The sequence below is a fragment of the Lissotriton vulgaris genome, chromosome 6 (genome assembly GCF_964263255.1).
Source record: "Lissotriton vulgaris chromosome 6, aLisVul1.2, whole genome shotgun sequence".
In the NCBI taxonomy this organism is placed as follows: Eukaryota; Metazoa; Chordata; class Amphibia; order Caudata; family Salamandridae; genus Lissotriton; species Lissotriton vulgaris.
In genome coordinates, this window is record NC_141694.1 from 1,444,467,354 (window position 1) to 1,444,491,205 (window position 23,852).

General features: G+C 48.3%; 1 protein-coding gene across 1 annotated transcript in view; it reads left to right on the top strand.

The window, feature by feature from the left end:
* The window catches only part of MTHFD1L (methylenetetrahydrofolate dehydrogenase (NADP+ dependent) 1 like), an 884,753-nt gene that overhangs the window by 650,954 nt on the left and 209,947 nt on the right, over nt 1-23,852 (top strand). Inside the window, exon 18 of the mRNA XM_086927571.1 lies at nt 6,661-6,813. Coding sequence (XP_086783697.1) covers nt 6,661-6,813 — 153 coding nt within the window. The remainder of the gene's footprint in view (nt 1-6,660; nt 6,814-23,852) is intronic.

Below are 23,852 nucleotides of genomic sequence, written 5' to 3' on the forward strand. Positions count from 1 at the left end.
AATTTGCACATTGTCACTAAATTAAATCGAAAAAATCCCAAATTCGGCATAGGGGCGAAGTGTATGGCAGTTTTTCATGCACTGTCAGCTGACCACGATGTATCTGATAGACTTTGTCTAGCCGCAGATTCCTTAACTTAGAATATCCCCAGGTGTCGGACAGGATTGGGGAAAAAATTTGCAGCAGCACTTCTGCGCGCTGGGGAACGGCGCCACACGACCCCGCCCTGACATCGTCCACGGACATTACGCCAGCGAGGTCATACAAGACCCTCCCGCTGCACAAAGTGGAGCCACCAACAAATCTGTGAAAGTATGGAAACAGTGTGCGAAGGATGAAAAATCCGCAAAATAAAGAAGGCGGATGGTGTAAAACACCACCATAAAAGACCGTATCAGACAGTGTCTACATATAAGTGAAGAAGTAAAGGCAGAGCAAAGCTCTGAGAACTAACCCCGCAAAGCAAAGTGTAGATCCTTCCCAAAGTCTGTGTAACAAGGGAAGAATATCTCAACAGACAAAGGTAGACTGTCATTTTACCACATAGAACTGTGCCGGCCAACAGGACGGAGCACAGGAAGAATAACAATCTACTGCAAGAAGGTATGAAAAGAATAGCTCCAACCTATAGAAATGGAAGGCCGAAACACAGCCCAGCACATCACCAAAGAAGACGACTATAGAGAAGACAAGAGCCCTGAGTCAATGGAAAAGACGCGAGGGAAGGAAGGAAACCGGAGAAAAAAAATCTCCTGATGAAGCTGAATCAAAAGGCATTGTTTTAACAGGAAAGAAGCCACCTGGAGGGAGGCAGCCGCATATGGCAATCTTCAAAGGGGGTGTAACCATGTGAGCACCCTGGAAGAAAACCAATGGCAACTGAAAGGAGGCAAAGTGAAGATGCCCACCTGGCAAGGTCCTCGCAGAACGGGGAGGATGTGTGGGCGTTAAGGAATCTGGGGCTAGACAACGTCTCTACCAGATACATTGTTACCGAAGGTAAGTAACTCGTACATCTGATAGAGACATCTAGCTGCAGATTCCTTAACTTAGAATAGATACCACAGCCATACCCCAAGGGGAAGTTGGGTCTGCAACTGAACAACAGAAAGTGCCCGAAGCACTGAGCCAGCAACAGAGTGACGGACTATGGCAAAGACTGTGCGGAACAGCCAGACAGCAACCCAAGAAACTTGGAAGAGCAAAAGACAACGGGAGACTAGGCACCCCAAACTGCCAGAATTGCGCGACACCATACCCGTATGAGTATGAGATGTATAACGGCACTAGAGATGTATAACGGCACTAGCCAAATCCCAGAACAGAAGTGAGAGTCCAGAACGAAGGAGGAAGAAGGACTACTACCAGCTCAATGGTCCTCTAAGGGGACATCAACCAAAGCTAAAGGATAACTAGAGTAGATGTAACCAGAACCTACCAGGCTGGCCCACGCAAGGGAGGCCAGAGAGGCCACATCCAAGAATCGAAGGACAAGAGGCAGGAACTGAGCAACATGTCAGAAGTACAGGCGGGAACAATGGACACGCCAAGTGCACACCTAGTCACCAAAGAAGGTGACAGGGGCGAACAGTATCAGTCTAAAGGACGCTGATGCGGCCCACAACTAAAAAATTCACAGAGCAGACAGCCACGGAGACAACAAGGTGGCATAGCGAAAATGAGCATGGGACTGCCCAACCAAGTAGCTTGAAGGCCAAGGTGAGAGCCTGCTCACGAAATACAGAGATGCAGCACCTGGGCCGACCGACATCAGAGGAGCTGTCCACAGGCACAGAAGACATAGTGTTGGGTGACACCGAATGAAAAATGACACATCCGAAGGGAGTGGCAGCAGAGGCACCAAAGTGCCAATAGTAGCTGTGAAGAGGAACACTCATAAATGTTGAGGAGAACCTTAGATTTCCAGACCATGTCCTCCGACTGTGAGGAGAAATTAACACACCCACAAAAGAGAGGGATTGTTCAGTATATGAACCCCAAGAAAGGAGCAGCCTGAAGTGGGGGTACCACCCCAGGGAGTGGTACGCAAGGAACCCTTATTGCCGAAGAGGCATGGAAAGGCACCAAAGTACACTTAAACGTACTGAGAAGAGACACCGCCGTGCAGATTGAGAGCAAGCTAGAGTACAGCACTGAAATGCTTCTTGAAACACAGAGACATAGGACCAGACCTCGCAGTAACGAAGAGAGGTGGGGATGTAGAAAAAAGGATACCCTATGGGCGATCCGTAGATATAGATATAGATATAGTAAAGGGCGAGCCACGACCACGCAATCACGGGTGCCATAGGAGGAACTCCCCTAGTGCACCCATGGCAGGAGGTAGCCTCATTTTGAAGCATGTTAAATACTGTGAAAACCTCCAAAGGAGGAGAATGGGGCACATATGCATGGTTCAAGCAAGTCGACCCTTGACGTATAGGAGATAGCACCAAAAGGCACAACATTGAACACCATGCAACAGTAAGATAATGGCGTCAGTGGACGTATAGAGCCCAAAAGGACCTCCATGCCCGCTTGACACATAGCAGAGCTATACAATAGCATACAAGTACCCCACTTGGAGTATGGCACACCCCCAAACAATGGGGGAACATCTCTTAGGGCAAACCACAGTCAGAAGACAGAACACAAACAACCTTTGGAACACCGCCACAGTAGGCTTACTGCAAGCCTAAAAACGCATAGTGCAACGGGTGGATACTAAATAAAAGGGTAACCACCCCAGAAAATGTGAAAAGAAGATCTGCGAAATACAGACCTATGGGGAGGGCGAGGAGGCGCTGAACAGCCAAATCGCCATGGGCATTAAACAAAAAGACCCCATCAAAGGGTAGATCAACAAGGTGCTCCCGGATATTCTCAGGGAACATGCCATCCCGCAACCAAGCATGGCGCGGTAGGGCAATCGAACCAGCCATAGCTCGGCCTAAGGAATCCGCAGTACCCAAGGCCGAGCGGTTTGTAAATTCTGCTAAATCACGGCAGTCGTGGAGATGAAGTAGGTCAACACAAGCGCTCTCAGAGGTAGCTGAAAGAAGAGACTCAGCAGAGTCCTAAAGGGCAGAGGTAGCCCGAGCCAAGTCACCCGCTGTGTTTAGTGAGCGAAGAGCTGCGCTAGTGGAGGTGAAAATGTTACAACCCCACAACTCCAGCCATCTGGAACGCTGCACCGGCCTCGTTAGCCCTCCGAGGAGGGTACAGCAACTCATCCGGAAGGTGAGGGTTGTAAACTAAGTCTTCCACCCCTAGGAGGTTGACCAATAAACTGAGGATGCGACCAATGCCCAAAAGAAGGAAGCCTCATTGACGAATGAGGGTCCTGATGGGGCTCCTCAGGAGGCAGGGATTCCGCCGGGCCACAAATTCCAAGGGGAGAAGAGGCAAGGACAGATCCGGCGTTGCTGGATGTTGAGGCGACCCCGAACTCTCCCCGGAAGCCTCTGGAGAGGAGTCGATAATCCGGCGTTGGGGCGGCACCAGGGTGACTTCAGTTGGCGCCGACCCTGCCTCGTCCGGCGCAGACTCTGCCCCATCCGGCGCCGACTCTGCCTAGTCTGGTGCCAAATCCTCGTCAACCACAACAAGCTCCGCTTCCGAAGAAGGGGACAGCGCTGGACCCAGTGAGGCAAGCTTACTCAGCCTCAACCACAACAGGCTCCAACTCCGAAGTAAGAAATGGAGTCGGAGAACCAAGTTTATGATGCTGGGCCGGTGCCGACCCCGCCTCCAGACAAGCAGCCGCCTGCTCGGAAGGCCAAGGTGGGCTTGAAGCAAAGCTTTGTGCACCAGCAACCACTTGTGATGCCACAGGGAGCCCCACGGCACTATGTGGCGCGGCAGGGGTGCTATGGGTCGGAGAGGGGGACCCAGCCGGGCCTCGCCCTGACGACGCCATATCTCCATCGTCCCTAGAGGGCAAGTGCTCATTTGGCGCCGGGGAGGAACCCACCGGCGAGTCCATTGGAGACCCCGTATGTAGCGGAGGCACCGAGGATGCTCCAGGGAAAGAGAGAGGACCCAAGGGAGGCCTGCAGTGTCGAGGCATAAGCCTCCATCTGGGTCCGAGTCACTCCTGCGACAGGATAAGGCGGATAGGGGAGGGGCGACTCCCGGGGCGCACGTCGGGAGGGTTCCGGAAACTAGTGCCCCCGACAACAAAAGGAAGTGAGGTCAAGGACCTCGGCGACCGACACTGTAACTTAACCGGGAGGGGCGAATGACGCACCTGGACACTAGAGGGCGACCAATGCCGCAATTGGAACCCACTGCCAGCTGGACCTGCCGCCGATGAGGAGGCCAGAGGTCGAGACGACTCCGACCGGGACGTGCGAGCTGAAAGCCTCTTCATCCGGCGCTCCTGCCTGGACTTCGGCTTGAGGTGTTGGCAGGCGTTGCAATCCGTCGAGTCGTGATGTTTGCCCAGACACTACATAGAGATAAAGTGTGGGTGCGTCGCGGACATTTGCCTCGAACAGGAGGTACGCATTTTAAAGCCCGAAGGCATCTCACACTGTTCCAGATGCGAAGCGTCAAAAAGGGGCCTGAAAACAGGCCAGAGGAACTGCTTATTCCAGATCTGCGTTGCACGCGTAAAAGAAGGAAACTGACGTCAGCGCGCCGGGAGGGACTTGTATGACCTCGCTGACGTAATGTCCGTGGACGATCTCAGGGCGGGGTAGTCCCCCAACGCGCAGAGGTGCTGCTGCAAAAAACAATTCAGATACAGTCTGCCTCCTGGGGATATTCTAAGGTAAGGAATCTGGGACTAGATGTCTCTATCAGATACATGTTTTAATGGACCACTGTCTATTTTTTCAATTCTTAATCTTGTTTCACTTATTTTTTATCATGTATATTGATGCAATAGTTTTAATTCCTGCAAATAAACTTATTTACTTACTTACTGGAAAAGGCTTCGCGACGCTGCAACATCTGTAAGTTGCAAGATGGCCACTCTGCTGCGTGATAGCAGACCTACGACCTTCTGTAGAGAAGGGGATGTTGAAATACTGGACTTTGTTTACTGGGTGAACTGCTTGCAGAGATGAATGACAGTGCCCAGAGGAATGCACAAAATGTGCTCTCTGAAGACCTCTGTGCACTATCAAGGAGACCCAGGTAGAAGGCCTAATGCCTACCAACACCAAATACCTTAATTTAATTTGAGAGAAACCCATAAGATGGCAATGTCTAATCAGCTCAAATCCATCTGGTTGAATTGATTCCAAGATGTCCTCCAGGGTCAGCATGATGGAGGACACGAAAGGCCATGTTGCCGAACTTTAAGTTCATCTTCTGATTTGGCTAGTTTTAAAAGAAGAGTCAATGCTGCAGGGGGTTAATGCTAATGCTTAAAGCGTAGTTGCTTGGTTAAATACGTTGCCACCACAATGCCCCAGTTAAAAAAAGGTGAATTATATGGAGATACAGAGGTATAGGCCTCTAGATGGCAATGCGGATATTCTAGAGGTTTGGGGGCTCCCCAAGAGAAATCAAGTTATCATCCTTAGGATAGAGCTAACAGTCCCCATCAGTGTGAACTGATCACCAGGTCTGCGATGGAAAAGAGGAACATAGTTATAAAAGAATGTACAATCTTAATCATTCAGAGATCCGTTGCATTACCCAAACGAGAAGGCAAGTGTTGTCTGTCTAAAAGGATATTTTGTCCTGAGGTTTTAAAAGTCCCTCTAATTTGCAGCAGGGCTGCAGGTAAAATATGAAGGACTAGTGTACATATATTCCCAGCCTAATGTGGCTTGTGATTTCCTTGATCAACAGAAGGGCCAGCTAGATAAATCAGACTATGATAATCGTAGCAAGTCCCAGCTCTCAATTTTCCTGTTGAGAGCAGTCATTGTATATCTGCCTGAAGACTTTTCTTTCAAAAAGCTTGAGTTCTTGTGGGTATTTGCAAGGCAGCTCACTCGAGGACGGTGTTCTCCTATGTTCAGTGACAAAAATATTAATTTTAGTGATGATACTCTCTCTCCTTCCAAACTCCCAACTCATCACCCACCAGCCCCACTCCCCAGTTTAAGCCAGGAAACATTATCTTGGGCCCATAAAAGCTATGCGAGACCTGTTGCCTGAGATGATCAAAATTTGTTGCATTGCATTCACATGGAGAATAATATATGTTGTATCTCTCTTGATGATAATCTTCCTGTCTCCCCTATAGAAATGATTTTAATTTAAAGGAGAAGGCCGCTAGGATGCTTTTGGAGAAGGCACATAACATAGAGACAAAATAGGCAGAATAGGAATTTCCCTATAAAGACCTTTGAAATGTGTGGGTGACCTTAGATCAGAGGATTGGTAGTTAGTTTCAGCAGCTGAAACCTAACAATGAGGATACTGGACTCCTCAAATGATAACATGAATTTCTTTATTTTCTCAGTCATTAGATAACTTGCGCGTTTATTCCAACTTCAGGGAAAGCGTCCTCTCATGGCAAAATCTGAACCTATCTTCTCAGAGATGGGATGCAATAAGCCAACTATGACTCCTTCAAAGTGAGCATTATCAAGATACTAACACTTAACTGTAGGTTAGGTTTTGACATTCTAATATGTGTTAACCAACATTAAATTCTTTACCAAACTGTTACATTTTTATATTTTGATTTTCATTAGGGATTTGGAAATCTTCCTATTTGCATGGCAAAAACCCACCTGTCCCTCTCCCACCAGTCGGACAAGAAAGGAGTGCCAACAGGGTTCATCCTGCCAATTAGTGATGTGCGTGCCAGCATTGGGGCCGGATTCATCTATCCATTAGTGGGCACAGTGAGTACACCTTTTATTTTTTTCATTCCCTTGCAGTTATCACTGAGAATATGTACATTGACAAATTTCTTTTTTCTCTAGTCTTTTGTGACTTATTTGCTACTTTCATATGATTCGTTTTTCTCTTTCTCCATATCTCTTATCTCCATTAGCAGTGTTCGAAGTGCATGAAACAAAGTATGGGAACTGTGATACTGTGCGTGCTGGGGGCGTGGTTAGTGAGTGTGGGGGGGGGGGGGGGGTTGCTAAAGAAAACCAAAATATTCTGTAACTTTTTTCTGTCTTTCACCTTCATGTAACTACATGTAAAATAACCCAGAGATTAAATTAAAATTTAATGCAAGGTATGTCAATCAGTGGGAAATTAAACAATCGCAATTTTGAAGCCTCTTTTAGTTAATGCACTGCACCAGAGAGCCAAAGAATGTAATCCTGGTAGGTGTAGTTGAGCATACTGACTTGTTTATGGTTAGTGCTACAAGGTCCCAGTCTGACAGAAAGCACTATGAACATGTAATCCATCATTTAAAATTTGCATTACACACAGTATGAGATAGACTGCTGCAAAATGCATCCAAAATATAGATTGTATTAAAACCGAGACTGTATGTAGTGTAAAACTTCTTTTGTAACTGTCTTTTAAAAGCACACACTTTACAGCATAGCTAGGCGCTCCCTTACATTACCTCTCAAAAACAATACATCTCTGTCATCGGGAATCTCCCAAGCACCCTATACGTTTGTAAACTGACCAGTTGTGCACATTGACATTTCTTTCAGTGAAGCAGGCACTGTGGCAAGAAGGCTTGTTTAGCTGTCTTTGCCTCCTCTGTTTCACAGCACAGGAGCCTCCCTGCCTTACTCTTCAGCTGAACCATTTCAAGTGTCGGAATTAACATTCTGTTGACGGTTACCTTTTCACAAAAAAGTAGGGGAACTGTTTTTCTAAAATGAAAAAAGCATTGGCTCCAGGTCCAACTTCGGATATGGCATAGCTGAACTATAGTTACGGTGCCACCCCGGCACACTGACATCAAGTCCATATTTGATTGCACCTTACAATCTGGTGTGGTGTTGTATTGTGCTGTTCATCTGGACTCCCTCGAATGTTTCCGGTTTTAAGTGTTGTTAGTCCTGCAGTCAACAGATGTTGGAACCCCATGAGTTCGGTCTCTGATGTTTGGGACTCAAACCCGACTGATGGTCCTGTGAAAAATTTGACTTTATGCACGCCGAGGAGCGGGAGGCAAAGCTATTCATGTTTCTGTCCCTCAACGAATGCCTGCCAATCACCACTCCAGATCTCAATCTTAAGGTTCTCCATTTACAGTGAAGTCTTCGAAGTAGACCGGTTCCAATGACAAGCTGTCCCACAAGAAGCACTGCAAGCGATTCTTCTGCTTCTCAATATCGATTCTGTTTGAAGGAGAGGTCTTCCAGTTGGTGGATTTTTTCCCCAACTCCAGCCTCAGCATTTTCTAAGCCTGCTTGTTGAACACACAGCTAGCAACAGAACTGGTTCCCAAACTAGATTCAGTGCCCATTACTCCATTCCTGGAGTTTCTTGCACCTGGCCTGCCCCTGCTCCGATTGCAGCCTTCACTCATGCTACGCTGGCCATCTTTTGGCTATTCCTACTCCCTCTGGTGTGCCTTTGGGATCTAAAGAGCCTTTGATCCTGCAACCTAACTTCTGCTGCAGCTCCTGCCCTAATGCTTGCCAGCATCATGCTTCTACATTTTGACATGCCCATGGCACTAGCAGCTTCTCTGCTGATGGTGAAATGCTTGCCGTTCACTCCCCCACCGGTGCCTGATGTGTGCTCAATGACGACTTTGGATCCTATGCAAAATATGTTGAAGTTTCCGAAGAAGAAAGCCATTTTGACTAGATTTAAATGTAAGTCCCAGCAGGCAGCTGAGGAGGAATACAGAAACAGACAGTTGCATTGAGATAAGTACTTTGGTCAATAGGATTAGATATTTGGCTCAGGTTATTACCACATCCAGATGCTTACCAAAATCTACCAAAATGATGGCCGCAGTCTTCTCCCAACTATGGTGCTGATGGCTATTTGGACCTGAAGAATGTCAGTGGACTACATTGTTCCCTGAGGTGGTCTGAATTGTTCTCCCCTTCCCCACTAAGGAGATGGGTTTTACTGTAGTTTTGCTCAAGGCTACTGAGGTTTTGAAATTGCCAATACTGGTGGTGAACAGAACAAACTTACTCAATGAAATCCTGCAAACTGACATATTTTCCATGTTGACTTTGATTCAGTTCAACAAATCTTTGATGGAGCCCATATTGGTCACATGGAGGAAACCAGCTTCCTTTCCTGCTGTTGGCAACCAAGTTACCTATATCCATAGTTGCACCAGGTGACCCGCAGTTCTTGATCGATCACTCTTCCCCAGCGAGTCTTGTTGTGCAAGCTTCCTCTTAATTTTATCAGATTCCTGACTCTTTCCCTTCCATTCCATCTGATAAAGTCAAAGTGGATTGAAGCAATGAAGAAAGTGCTCTTTTCCTAGGGCAGCCTAGCCATTCAGTTCACTAACACAATGCGCCTTCTGCTCTATTACTCTGCGGGCAATGGTTTCAAATGTTCCCAGCCACCAACTTGCCATTTTGCTGAAATGGTGCCTGATAAGCAGGATATGGCTAAACAGATCCTCTGCTTCGGATACTGTGGGCTTCGTAGCATGGTCCATGTGTTCCTTATTAGTTAGCCGTCGCCATACTTGGAAAAGCGAAAACGTATTTTTGGGCGATGCCCAGGCGACTTATGGGCTTGCGATTTGATGTAGCTCGTCTCTTTGGTGAGAAGGTTGATTTGGCCCTGGACCTTTTCAAGCTTAGCTGGGCCACTGCCATTTCCCTATGTCGGACTTCCCCTGTGCAGCAGTTTCACCACCAATGTCAAGAATTCACTAGGATATTTGTGGTCTGCCTTTATGGTGACAGCAACCCTCACAGCCGGTGCAGCAGCCCAATGGGGTTTTGCAAGGGTAGTAGTGGCTCCAAGGATTGTAGGGAGGACCTCAGTTCTCTTCCATCTTCTCCCCTGCCAAAGCAGTGTTGTTAGCCCTCCATGGTTGTAGTAAAGTACATTATGGCCTGCAGAGTCTCCATTTTAATTTCACGTTTTAGCTTGACATCCTTTTCTAATGGTGACTTTTTACATGTTTTACACTTACACAATAATGTACTGAGAAGTTACTGTACATGCAGCTTCTCCCTTAGAAAGCATTGCTATCATGTTGTTCATACACTCTGTCCAAGGCGAGGCACATACAATGAGGTGCCCTTGCATCTGTTTGTCCGGTTGGAGACAGCTCTAAGGCTCTACACCAGGGGCCTCCACTCTTTGATAATGGGAGCTACTTCTGATCATTAAAAAACGTTGTGAGCTACTGAAGGCCAAGTAAATTGCATTTTCATTAGACACCCCCTCGCCCACCTTCCTTTACTTTAAACCATATGTCCATGGGGCCTGATACTATGGTTTGAACTAAATACTATGACTAGGGGTATTATGATAAGGTAGTGAGTGCATGGTCTGTGAGGATGTATGAACATATGTGCCAATGAATGGGATATGTGTATGGGTGACTGAGAGCCTGTGTCGTATGTACTTGTGGCACAGAACATACCTTTCGCTAAATGTGGCACAGTTACATGTACAACACAAACATACAACTGTTTTGTGGATTTTTCATATGGTACAAATTTAAAGTGCAGAAAATTTTGTGCAAACATTTTCATAATAAGGAACATGTGTATGCACTTGAAGGAACATTTTTTTACACTTTTAATTTTCTGCCATGGAAAAGTGTCTTTATACACAGCAGGCATTTCACTCCCAGTGGCCTGTAGACATGGTGCCATATTTTTAACAGGAAAATACAGTAATATGTTTAAATGTGAGGAATTTAAATTGAGGAAACATGCTTCATAAACATTACAGCTTTATTGGCTTTATCTAAAGTAGATAAAACATTAAGATAATGTTTCATAGAAGCATTTTCTTCACTTTAAATGTCTAACGTTGAAATTAAAATGACTGTATTTTCGGTTATAATTATGGCACTGTCTACGAGTCACTGGGAGCAAGATACCGGCTGTTTGTAAATGCGACACTTTGAAAAGGTAGAACTTTAAAATGAAGAGTCAACTTAATTGTTAACGGTTTGTTTTCATTTTTTCTCATTTAAAAGCCTTCAGAACTATAATTATATTCTCATGCTCCAATACGGAGTGGATAATGACTTTTATTTATGGGTTAAATACCTCAGTTCTCACCCCTCTGTGACCCACCTAGTTCATAAATCTGAGTGTAGCACTGCTCAATATCATTGCTTTATATGCAAGAATGCAACTGTTTAAATAAATGTTTGAAAATCCATATTCATATCTTTCTTGTGTCTATCATGGGCATGCAGTAGTAACAACGAAATGGTAGATAGGTTTCCACTATTTCCTTGGGGAATAAAAGTGACTATGTTCAAGGTTGCTGATACCATCTGGTACCCTGTTAAGGTTAAGGTATCAGATTGAGCACTGTAAGTTAGCTAGGAGTTGGGCCAATATGCCTTCCGAATACCACTGTTCCAAGAGTCACATTGATGGACAATGCTGCAAGAAGTTCTTCCAGTGCTGATTAAGGCGCCATAGAGTTGAATCCGGAGAATGAAATTGGGCAAACGTGTAACTCCCTTTATTTTCTTGTTCTTCTTTTTCCTAACAAGGGTAGAGGTCTTTGTACCAAGACTTTGTGACTTTTTCAAGCACGCTTTTACGGTGCTGTTACTACACTTGTCTCTATAGCTGTATCGCCTCATTTATTTTGTGCAAGATGCACATTCAGGTTTTCGTGTCTAAGGGCCAGATGTAGGAGCCCTAATACCGGTCGGAAACGGACGATTTCGGCCGTTTCCAACCGGTATTAGGGTTTTCAGATGTAGGGGCATGTTATTTTAAGAATCGGTCATTTTACAGATTCGGTAAATATACCGATCATGTAAAATACCGAATCGGTATATTTACCGAATCGGTAAATCCATATGTAGGTGACACTCCTAAGAGTACCACAGGCCCTTAAGAGTCAGTATTTTACAACACAATCCTATTGTGTGGTAAAATACCGAATTCAGGTGTGCATGCACATCTGTGCATACACACCTGTGCAATGTGACACACAGACATGCCCTTTGGGCATGTCTGTGTGCCAAATGGCACACATGCCTGTATTTGGGGTGCTAGAGGGTGTCAAAGTGACACCCCCTGCACCCTTGCTGGAATCGGTATTTACCGAATCGGTAAATACCGATTCGGTAATGCCCATTGATTCCTATGGGCTTCAATGCCCATAGGAATCAATGGGCATTACCGAATCGGTATTTACAGAATCAGTAAATACCGAATCTTAACGATTCGGTATTTACAGATTCTGTAATACCTACATCCCCCCCCCCCCCTCTATTTTACCACTTCTTAAATACCGAATCGGTAACATTCGGTATTTAAGAAGTGGTAAAATAAAATTACCTACATCTAGGCCCTAATCAGTAAAGTGTCATGTAATGTGCTTGTGAAATTTGTTCTATCATATGTTAAAACTTTTCTGCTTATCTGATTCTCTTTACTCGTTTGTGTGCATTAGACAATTTGAAAGGGCTTATAGCTGATTGGGGATTTGGCTATCTTTACATAGGAGAGCCACAGTATAGGGCAAATAAGTAATAAAAAAATATATGAAGTGCATCGGAAATCTTGGTGGGAATGTCCTTGATTGGAAATTAAAATACAAACTATCTAATGGTTCTGCCAAATTGAGGGATTTGTTTCATATAGTTTGTATTGTGACTGAATTGTCTCAAGAGCACCTGCTTATTAAAAAACGTTTGTTTTACGTAAAATGTGAACATTTATCCCTCATTCATTCGATGTTACTCATTATTTTCAAGATTGCTTTCCTAATGAACTGGACATTACCTTCATCAACACTGTGTAGTTGGATATTTGTAAGGCTATGACGGGAATAAAGGTAGACTTGAGTTATCCGATGCAGAATGATATATTCACTTCTCACTGGTCCCCATGCTCAAGTTACTTTCTCGCCTCCGCCTTGTGGGCCTTCAACATCCGTGTCAGCTCTGGCTCTCCAGAACTATGTATCTGGCGGATTGCGTGTGTACCTAACATCATCATCTGTGTTTCAGAGCATTCATCTGTGAAAAAAGCTTTTTTTAAATATCGAAAAGTCAACAGCCTGTGACGACAGGAACTCTGCAACTATCGTTACTTCACTCAATGAAAAATTCATGTTCTCTAGGCAAAAGGCTGTCGACGCTTAAGGAGATATTTGGCCTGATTTTAAATGTGTGTATTTGATTTATATTGGATTGCTTGCTGTATTATAGAAGTTAAGACTTTTCTGTATGTGATGTCTCTTGTGTTTCTCCCTTCTTGTAAATGTAGAAATAAATATTTTAATAGTTTAACCCCTCCCATGCTCGTGACGGAACCGTTCCGTCACGAGCCTCGGGTGGGCTGTGCTGGTGACGGAACGGTTCCGTCACGGCCCGCTCACCGCGCCTGCGCGGCGCGAATTCCACGCCTGCGTTGATGTTCTGAAGAGCGGGCGGGGCCGTGACGGAACCGTTCCGTCACCAGCACAGCTCACCCGCGGGCCATGACGTAGCGGTTCCGTCACGAGCACGGGACCGCCGCGCGGCCCCGCCTCCCCCTTAGCGCTGCGGCGGAATAGCCGCCGCAGCAAAGGGGTTAATATTGTGAGGAGTTAAAATTGCAAGTATTTTGTATTTTAATTATTTGGTCAAATATGAATATTCTGATGTATATTGTAGGCAAGCTATATTCTCGTAAAATGTGCGTCTTAAATCTTTCGCTCTGTCCTCCATCTGCAGCTGTATGGATATTGCAGGCGGCCAGAAGAGAGAGACAGGTTGGACAGCACTCGCTCTGAGCGGCTCTTCAGTAGTGTCTAAGCTGTAAATGTGTTGTTGGTGGGCTTTACGCATTGCGATGGCACTCACTCGTGTGGGAGCTCGGTAGTGCTCACTTCCTGTCCACCGCACATCCCTTCTGTTATCTCATCTTCGCAGAGCACAGCCTCATTTCCTCGTGGTGTGGCGCATCGCATGGTGGAGGTAAATATGGGATTTGTTGTTTGACTGTCCTCTGAAACAGTCCGCCCTTCAGAGGGCGAAAGGAAGTACTTCCGGCCAAGAAGAGTTCCTGGAATTCAGGAAGCCCTGTCATGTTGGACGTGGTGACTTTGGAGTGGCCTTTTGCATGTGTATGATGTGGGAAAAATAGTTCCTTCAAACAAGGATAGGCCAACTTGCTCCGATTTCCTCCGAACACGGATATTTCATGTTGCTTTAACCCTCCCGAAGACTGTCGGAAAAGCACATTGTCTCTTATGATGACACAGAACACAATGTGGTTTATTGGCGTGGTCGCTGATAGTTGACTTTTCTTTTCAGCAAGTACAAAAAACAAGCATTTGCAATGCAATAGGTCTCGCATTATTTAAGTTTGAGCTATTAGCATTGTAAATGGCAATTGTTTTTTGCTTTATGCTATAGTTTTTTTTTTACATAAAAAGCTTCATATAAAATATGTTTTATTAAAGTTATTTATGCAGTATCTAAATTTTGTTTGCATAAAACAGTATAATACTATCTTAGTAAAAAAGTCAAATATTTTAATGGAAATTCACCACATGTTCATTTATGTGTTGGTTTTGAAAATAGCTAAATTAATAGCTTTGTCATTTACAATGCCAATAGTTATAACTTTCGCAAATGTGACACCTATAGCATTTGTCATGCAACATTTGTATTTACGTGACTTAGATGTATTGATATTACAAATAACAATGGCTTTTAATTTTTTTTAATACTTAATAAAAGTGATTGTAATTTATAATGGCAATAGCTTAAACTTTTGTAAATAACTTTTGTGAAGATTATGTTCAGTGTATTTTATTGTAACAAAATCCAAGAACAGAAGTGAAATATTAACATCTTTTTGTGACATTTGTAATAAAGCTTGAAACATTGAGAGAACATATTTGTGCTGTGGTGGTGCTGAGTGATGCTGTGGTGGTGCTGAATGGGGCTGTGGTGATGCTGAGTGATGCAGTGGTGGTGCTGAGTGGTGCTATGGTGGTGCTGTGGTGGTGCTGAGTGATGCTGTGGTGGTGCTGTGGTGGTGCTGAGTGGTGCTGTGGTGGTTCTGAGTGATGCTGTGGTGGTTCTGAGTGATAATGTGGTGGTGCTGAGTGACTGTACTCACTGTCACTCTGCACTCACTGTCACTCTGCACTCACTGTCACTCTGCACGCACTCTGCACGCACTGTCACTCTGCACTCACTGTCACTCTGCACTCACTGTCACTCTGCACTCACTGTCACTCTGCACTCACTCTGCACTCACTGTCACTCTGCACTCACTCTGCACTCACTGTCACTCTGCACTCACTGTCACTCTGCACTTACTCTGCACTCACTGTCACTCTGCACTCACTCTGCACTCACTGTCACTCTGCACTCACTGTCACTCTGCACTCACTGTCACTCTGCACTCACTGTCACTCTGCACTCACTCTGAAATCACTGTCACTCTGCACTCACTCTGCACTCACTGTCACTCTGCACTCACTCTGCACTCACTCTGCACTCACTGTCACTGCACTCATTCTGCACTCACTGTCACTCTGCACTCACTGTCACTCTGCACGCACTCCGCACTCACTGTCACTCCGCACTCACTGTCACTCTGCACTCACTGTCACTCTGCACTCACTGTCACTCTGCACTCACTGTCACTCTGCACTCACTGTCACTCTGCACGCACTCTGCACGCACTGTCACTCTGCACTCACTGTCACTCTGCACTCACTGTCACTCTGCACTCACTGTCACTCTGCACTCACTCTGCACTCACTGTCACTCTGCACTCACTGTCACTCTGCACTCACTCTGCACTCACTGTCACTCTGCACTCACTCTGCACTCACTGTCACTCTGCACTCACTGTCACTCTGCACTCACTCTGAAATCACTGTCACTCTGCACTCAGTCACTCTGCACTCACTCTGCACTCACTGTCACTGCACTCATTCTGCACTCACTGTCACTCCGCACTCACTGTCACTCCGCACTCACTGTCACTCCGCACTCACTGTCACTCCGCACTCACTGTCACTCCGCACTCACTGTCACTCCGCACTCACTGTCACTCCGCACTCACTGTCACTCCGCACTCACTGTCACTCCGCACTCACTGTCACTCCGCACTCACTGTCACTCCGCACTCACTGTCACTCCGCACTCACTGTCACTCCGCACGCACTGTCACTCCGCACGCACTGTCACTCTGCACGCACTCTGCACTCACTGTTTCTGCACGCACTCTGCACTCACTGTACGCACTCTGCACTCACTGTTTCTGCACGCACTCTGCACTCACTGTCACTCCGCACTCACTGTCACTCTGCACTCACTGTCACTCTGCACTCACTGTCACTCTGCACTCACTCTGAAATCACTGTCACTCTGCACTCACTGTCACTCTGCACTCACTCTGAACTCACTGTCACTGCACTCATTCTGCACTCACTGTCACTCTGCACGCACTCTGCACTCACTGTTTCTGCACGCACTCTGCACTCACTGTCACTCTGCACTCACTGTCACTCTGCACTCACTGTCACTCTGCACTCACTGTCACTCTGCACGCACTCTGCACGCACTGTCACTCTGCACTCACTGTCACTCTGCACTCACTGTCACTCTGCACTCACTGTCACTCTGCACTCACTCTGCACTCACTGTCACTCTGCACTCACTCTGCACTCACTGTCACTCTGCACTCACTGTCACTCTGCACTCACTCTGCACTCACTGTCACTCTGCACTCACTCTGCACTCACTGTCACTCTGCACTCACTGTCACTCTGCACTCACTCTGAAATCACTGTCACTCTGCACTCACTGTCACTCTGCACTCACTCTGCACTCACTGTCACTGCACTCATTCTGCACTCACTGTCACTCTGCACTCACTGTCACTCTGCACGCACTCTGCACTCACTGTCACTCTGCACTCACTGTCACTCTGCACTCACTGTCACTCTGCACTCACGGTCACTCTGCACTCACGGTCACTCTGCACTCACGGTCACTCTGCACTCACGGTCACTCTGCACTCACGGTCACTCTGCACTCACTGTCACTCTGCACTCACGGTCACTCTGCACTCACTGTCACTCTGCACGCACTGTCACTCTGCACGCACTGTCACTCTGCACGCACTCTGCACTCACTGTTTCTGCACGCACTCTGCACTCACTGTCACTCTGCACTCACTGTCACTCTGCACTCACTGTCACTCTGCACTCACTGTCACTCTGCACTCACTGTCACTCTGCACTCACTGTCACTCTGCACTCACTGTCACTCTGCACTCACTGTCACTCTGCACTCACTGTCACTCTGCACTCACTGTCACTCTGCACTCACTGTCACTCTGCACTCACTCTGAAATCACTGTCACTCTGCACTCACTCTGCACTCACTGTCACTCTGCACTCACTGTCACTGCACTCATTCTGCACTCACTGTCACTCTGCACTCACTCTGCACTCACTGTCACTCTGCACCCACTCTGCACTCACTGTCACTCTGCACGCACTGTCACTCTGCACTCACTGTCACTCTGCACTCACTGTCACTCTGCACTCACTGTCACTCTGCACTCACTGTCACTCTGCACTCACTGTCACTCTGCACGCACTGTCACTCTGCACGCACTGTCACTCTGCACGCACTGTCACTCTGCACGCACTCTGCACTCACTGTTTCTGCACGCACTCTGCACTCACTGTCACTCTGCACTCACTGTCACTCTGCACGCACTGTCACTCTGCACGCACTGTCACTCTGCACTCACTGTCACTCTGCACTCACTGTCACTCTGCACTCACTGTCACTCTGCACGCACTCTGCACTCACTGTCACTCTGCACTCACTGTCACTCTGCACGCACTCTGCACTCACTGTCACTCTGCACTCACTGTCACTCCGCACTCACTGTCACTCTGCACGCACAGTATCGGGCTTGTCTGGTTCTGCACCCACCTCAGGGTTCCGGGTGGGGCGATCCTGCCACCCCCCTCGTCGTATCCAGGTGTCTTTCTTCCCTGTGCTCAGTCTTCAGTCGCTCCGAAGCCCGTCCCTTGGAGCTATCCCAGGCGGGTCTCTGCCAGCAGGGGCGTGTTGTGCGTTTGCAAGTGGTCTATCTCCGTGTGGCCCTTGAGGTCAGGGTTGGCTGAGGTGGCTATCTCATCCCTTCTCCTTCCGCCCGGTTCGTGAATATGGTCCGGCCCTCTCCCGTGTAGCGCTTGTCCTCTCACAATGACCCCTGGTGCAGGGGGGGGGGTGGGGGGGGGCACTATCTCTTCTTCCAGTTCCTAGTATCCCCACTGCTGCTTCAGGGCCTTCTTCCCCGTTCGGCTGTGTGCCTTGTCACGTAGGGGGAGGGGGGGCAATGTCCGAAGTCTCACCCCCTGCCGCTCTCGTGATCGTTCTGCTCTCCCTTCCCTGCGTGGCCCCGATTCCTTGCTAGTGTCGTCCCTGGCGGGGTCAGCCTCCGCTGCTGGTGCCTCCCGTAGTCTGTCGCCTGCCCCCGTGTCTCGTGTGTCCTCCCCACCGGCCGTTCCACAGGCGGGAATGTGTGTATGGGGGGTGGGGAGAGGGCACCTCCGTCGATGCGGGTGGCACTAATGGGAATTCGGGGGTATGCACCGGACCGGTAGGCCACTGGCGCAAGGCCTCCCCCCAAGCGGTCCCTTCCTCCGCTTTTGACTCCTGGGCTCACCTCCGTTGTAGGCGTCCAATCTCGCCTGCGGGAACGGACCAGCTCCGCCGATCCAAGCGCCCGCGGTTTTCGTCGTTGGAGGGGGAGGGGTGCGGGGGGGGAGGTGAAGGGATCCCCCCGCTCTCCGCTCCCGGGTAGCACCTCCACCAAGCGCCGTGCCTCGCGGGTGGGACCCGTTCCGCTTCTCCCTCGGTCTCCGCGTCTGTGGTCCGGAACCTCACTCAAACGGCCGCCATCTTGGTAAAGGCGGCCGGAATTCAGTCCGGAGCTGCTGCTACTTCGCGGACGCCTCTCTCCGCACCTGAATGAGGCCCGGGCTCGGTCTGTCGCGCCGCGATTCCGGCTCCGCCACAGCAATCAGGCCGCCTCACAGGGCAGGTTCGCTTCGCCACTACGGTTGCTCAGCCCCTGGCCTGCGACCAGGAAGTCAGGCAGGCCGGGCGGGACAACCGGAAGTAGGAGGGCGGGAGCCTACCCCGCCTCCCACGGAAGAGCCGCGATTGTTTGGCGCACCGGAGCAGGCAGGAGCCTACCCTGCGCCCCGGTGCCGAAGAAGGGAAGAAGAGTCTTGCTGCCGGTGGGAGCCGCTGCACTGAGGATGCCGGTGAGTGGGGCTTCGCCTTGTTGGGGGGGGGGGGGGGGGGCATCTGTATGCGCGCGCGCGGCGGCGGACTGTGTATGTGTGTGAGCGTGCATGTGTGTGTGTATGTGTATGTGTCCTGGAGTCTGTGTGTATGCGTGTGTGTGACGGGGGGGGGGTTGCCTGTCTGGGTGCCTGCGTGTCTGTGTAAGTGTAAATGCGTGTGCGTGTGTGTGGAGCCGAGAGGAGAGGGGCTGGTGTGTGTGGAGGGGTCTCTGTGTATGCGTGTAGGTGACGGGGGTGTGCCTGTGTATGCGTGTGTATGTGCGCATGCGTGAGTGCTGTGTATGCGTGTGGCTGTGATGTGCGCATGCGTGAATGTTGACGCGCGTGCACGCAGCTCAATCCAGCCGCTCGTCACAGTTTTGTGTCCCTCATTCCCCCGTGTCAGACGACTATAAGTCTCCAGCCTGGACGCATCCTTCGGATGCGATGTCCAGGCGAGACCTAAAAATCTCACTAACTACAAAAGACATTTTGGTCTTCAACACCCACACGGCCGGATTCTTATATTGCTAGAGGAAATGTTCTTAGAATATCCTTTTAAAACGCGGAATGCTTTATTATGTCCACATGAGCTCTTGAGTGGTTTTAAGTCTGCTCTTTGACATACTTAGATCTGTATGTATCGATTTAAATTAAAACAAAAGCAAAAACTAACCCTTGCGTGCTTTGCACGTTATCTAAACACATTTGCATGTTATCTATATTTTTTAACAGTCCTGTTTGTTTTTCCTAGACTTTGCAGTTCTGTACGGTTTTGTTTTTGCATGTTGATGCCTACCTATAAACTTGCAACAAAACACAGCATGTTTTGAATAGGGACGCGTGTAGGTTAAGTGAAGGTCCAGATAAATAGGGATGTTAATGCTGATTGGCACGGATGGTGCTGAGAAACTAAAGGCATATGTTAAACATAACAGAACATCATGCTAGTCTTAGATATAAGACTGAACTGACTTGGGAGGGGATGTGGGTTAAGCTTTAGACCAGGGTAGCCAGCCATCATTACAGGTTTGTCTTGGGCCTCACTTCTGCACTCTGCACGGTTTGATATATTAAGTGGGGTATTTATAGAAACACTGATTGCTAAGTGTCTGCCTCTACATGGCACAACAGCAATGTGCTTTTCTGTCTTTGATCTTGTGTTTTTATCTCACCCAAGGGCCATTTCGGTCTGACTGGTTTTTGATTGGATGAGTGGTAGCCTTCCAGTACTGACATCCGTATATTGCACTACAGTTCGTTTAGGACTGTTTACTTTTGTGCGTCTATCCCTCCATTGTGGCCCTCTGCTCTGTTTATAAATTATTGGGCCACCCTCAGCGTCCACCGTTCCTTTGCAATCTTTCCACCAGTCAGTTGATGGCCACCTTTAAATGAAATTAAAGCGATTCCGAGATGGCAGATTGTGTGTGCGCACGAGTGGCCATTTTTTAATTATCTTACAAAATAGAAACTATTCCAAGATGACCACCGTATTTGCATGTATGGGCAGCAGCCTTCTTGGAATAAAATCAATCATAGGCAATGCCAGTATATGTCCAGGGCGAGGGTGTTTACTTTGCCAATGCTTGTGCATTTGAGGCCTTAGTGAATCAAATAAAGAATGGCGTTTGAACTGTGCAGCGTCATGTAAACGTTCTTTGCTTGTCCTTTGCTTTATTTCAATTATTTGGGGTTCTCTGTTCGATTATTGTATTGGTTGCATGGTGCTAGAACTGTGAGCTGTCCCAGAATCTGGTACTTTCTAGACAGTATCTGGCCTTGGCAGACTGCTTGATTGTGCCTTCCCACCACTGCAATCGCGGCAGACCAGGCACATGTTCTCTGTCATACTCCATCCAGCCACACGCACCACACACAGGCACTGCTCTTACGGGGTAGAGGCCACATTAAATCATTGCAGTGCAAATAATTGTTACTTGCATTTCAAGTACAAACGCAGTAAGTGAATATGGCAAACACTATAAAAAATAAGAAAAGATAATTTCTTATTGGCTATTCTCACGGTCTTGAAAAAAATACATTCTCCCTGACCTAGTTGCTGGATGTGTTTTAAATTCAAAATATGATCTGTTAATGTAACCACCTCGCTCGCATTTGGCAAAATAACCAAGCTGATAACGTCTATTCAGCCCTTATAGGGCATTAATTCAGCCTTATAGCTAGCTGCCGAGGGCTATTCCGGTTGTTAAAGGCCCTGAAAGGCAAGGGCCTATAATGAGGGAGAGGGCCTTTTGCAACCGGTATAGCACGAGGCAGAATGGCTATAAGGCTGTTAGAACATTCTACACACTAAGGGTAGAAAATTCTAAATTATAAAGGGAGAAAAATTAAGACAAATATTGAAATGTTGGAGCTACTCCATTGTCTTCAATAGAGCCCTTAGCATTCCAATGTTCTAATATTTATTAAAGGAAGTAGCACAATTTTCCAACTGTGACTTTCAAATTATCCCTTAAATTCAGGGCATTTAAATCATGGGCGGCTTCTCCACTAGGGCGGAGGAGCATCACCCCACTGCTTTCTCGCAGTGTGAGAAAGCCAAAACATAAAATGGTACTAACTTTTTGTTATTACCATTTTATGTTTATTTGCGCATTGCAGGCGGGCAGGTGGGCGGAGCTGCCCGGGCAGGGCAGGAGTGGTTTGCCCACTCCTGTGTGCGCAAAGACTGTCTCGTCGGCCCTCTCAGGGGCCCAAACCAGTCATGCTCACTCTGCACTTCTCCATGCTGGCTGCATTGCAGCCTACATGCAGAACAAGCCATCCCCTACAGCTGCTGGCTGGGCGGCGTCCCGACCAATCACAATGCTCCAATGGAGCGTTGTGATTGACTTAGGGGAGGGAGGCTCCCTGCTTCCTGTTCCTCTGAGGCAGGAGAGCAGGAGCTGTGAAGACACAGGACCCAGCCGGCGTAAAGGTAGGTTTACATTTTATTGACCCCCAGCCTGCTCCACCCTGCCCACGCCACCTGCGAGCTTTGCCGGCCGCTACTGATTCCAGTTACTATAAAATGCTGTCCAGATCAATCAATCAATCAGAGTACTTGTAGAGCGTGCTACTTACCCGTGAGGGTCTCAAGGCGCGCCGTATGTGGGTGGGGAGGGTGTTCCAGGTCTTGGCGGCGAGGCAGGAGAAGGATCTGCCGCCGGAGGTTGTTCGTTGGATGCGGGGGACAGGGGCGAGGCTGGCGGAGCGGAGCTGTTGGGTGGGGGTGTAGAAGCTGAGTCTGCTGTTCAGGTAGGCTGGCCTGGCTTTGAGGAGTGCTTTGTGTGCTTGGGTGAGGAGCTTGAAGGTGATGCTCTTGTCGTCGGGGAGCCAGTGTAATTCTCTCAGGTGGGGGGTGATGTGGCTGCGGTGGGGGACGTTGACGATCAGTCGAGCGGAGGCGTTGTAGTCGTCGTAGGTGTTTAGTTGGGATTCCTGCGTAAAGTGCGTTGCCGTAGTCCAGTCTGCTGCTGACGAGGGCCTGTGTCACCTTTTTCTTGTTTCAGTCGGGGATCCACTTGTAGATCCTGCGGAGCATGCAGAGGGTGTTGTAGCAGGAGGAGGAGACTCCGTTGACCTGGTTAGACATGGAGAGGGAGGAGTCGAGGATGAATCCTAGTTGCGTGCGTGGTCGGTGGGTGTTGGTGCTGTTTCCAATGTGGTCGGCCACCAGGAGTCGTCCCAGGCTGGGGGAGGGGTCCCATGATGAGTACCTCCGTCTTGTCAGAGTTCAGCTTCAGGCAGCTACTCCTCATCCAGTCTGCGACGGCCTTCATTCCCTCGTGGAGGTTGGTTTTGGCGGTGTGTGGGTCCTTGGTGAAGGAGAGGACGAGCTGGGTGTCGTCGGCGTAGGAGATGATGTTGAGGTTGTGGTGGCGGGCCACTTGTGCGAGGGGGGCCATGTAGATGTTGAACAGCGTTGGGCTGAGGGATGAGCCCTGGGGGAGGTCGCATATGATGTTGGTGGCTCCGGATCGGAAGGGTCGGAGGCGGAGAGGAAGGACGTGGTCCAGTCAAGGGCCTTCTCTTGGATTCCGGCTTCTATGAGTCGTGTCCTTAGAGTGCGATGACAGACCATGTCGAAGGTTGGCGACAGGTCCAGGAGGATGAGGGCTGATGTTTCACCGTTGTCTAGTTGGCACCTGATGTCGTCTGTGGCTGCGATGAGGGCTGTCACGGTGCTGTGGTTTCGTCTGAATCCGGACTGGGACGGGTCCAGAATGTTATTGTCTTCCAGGTGGCAGGCCAATTGTCCGTTGGCTATTTTCTCAATGACCTTTGCCGGGAACGGGAGCAGGGAGATGGGCCGAAATATCTTGCGGTCCTTGGGGTCTGCTTTGGGTTTCTTGAGGAGGGCGTTGATTTTGGAGTCCTTCCAGCTTTCTAGGAATGTCGCTGTTTCGAAGGAGATGTTGATGACCTTCCGTAGTTGGGGGGGCGATGGCTGCGTCTGCTTTGTTGAATACGTGGTATGGGCATGGGTCAGACAGAG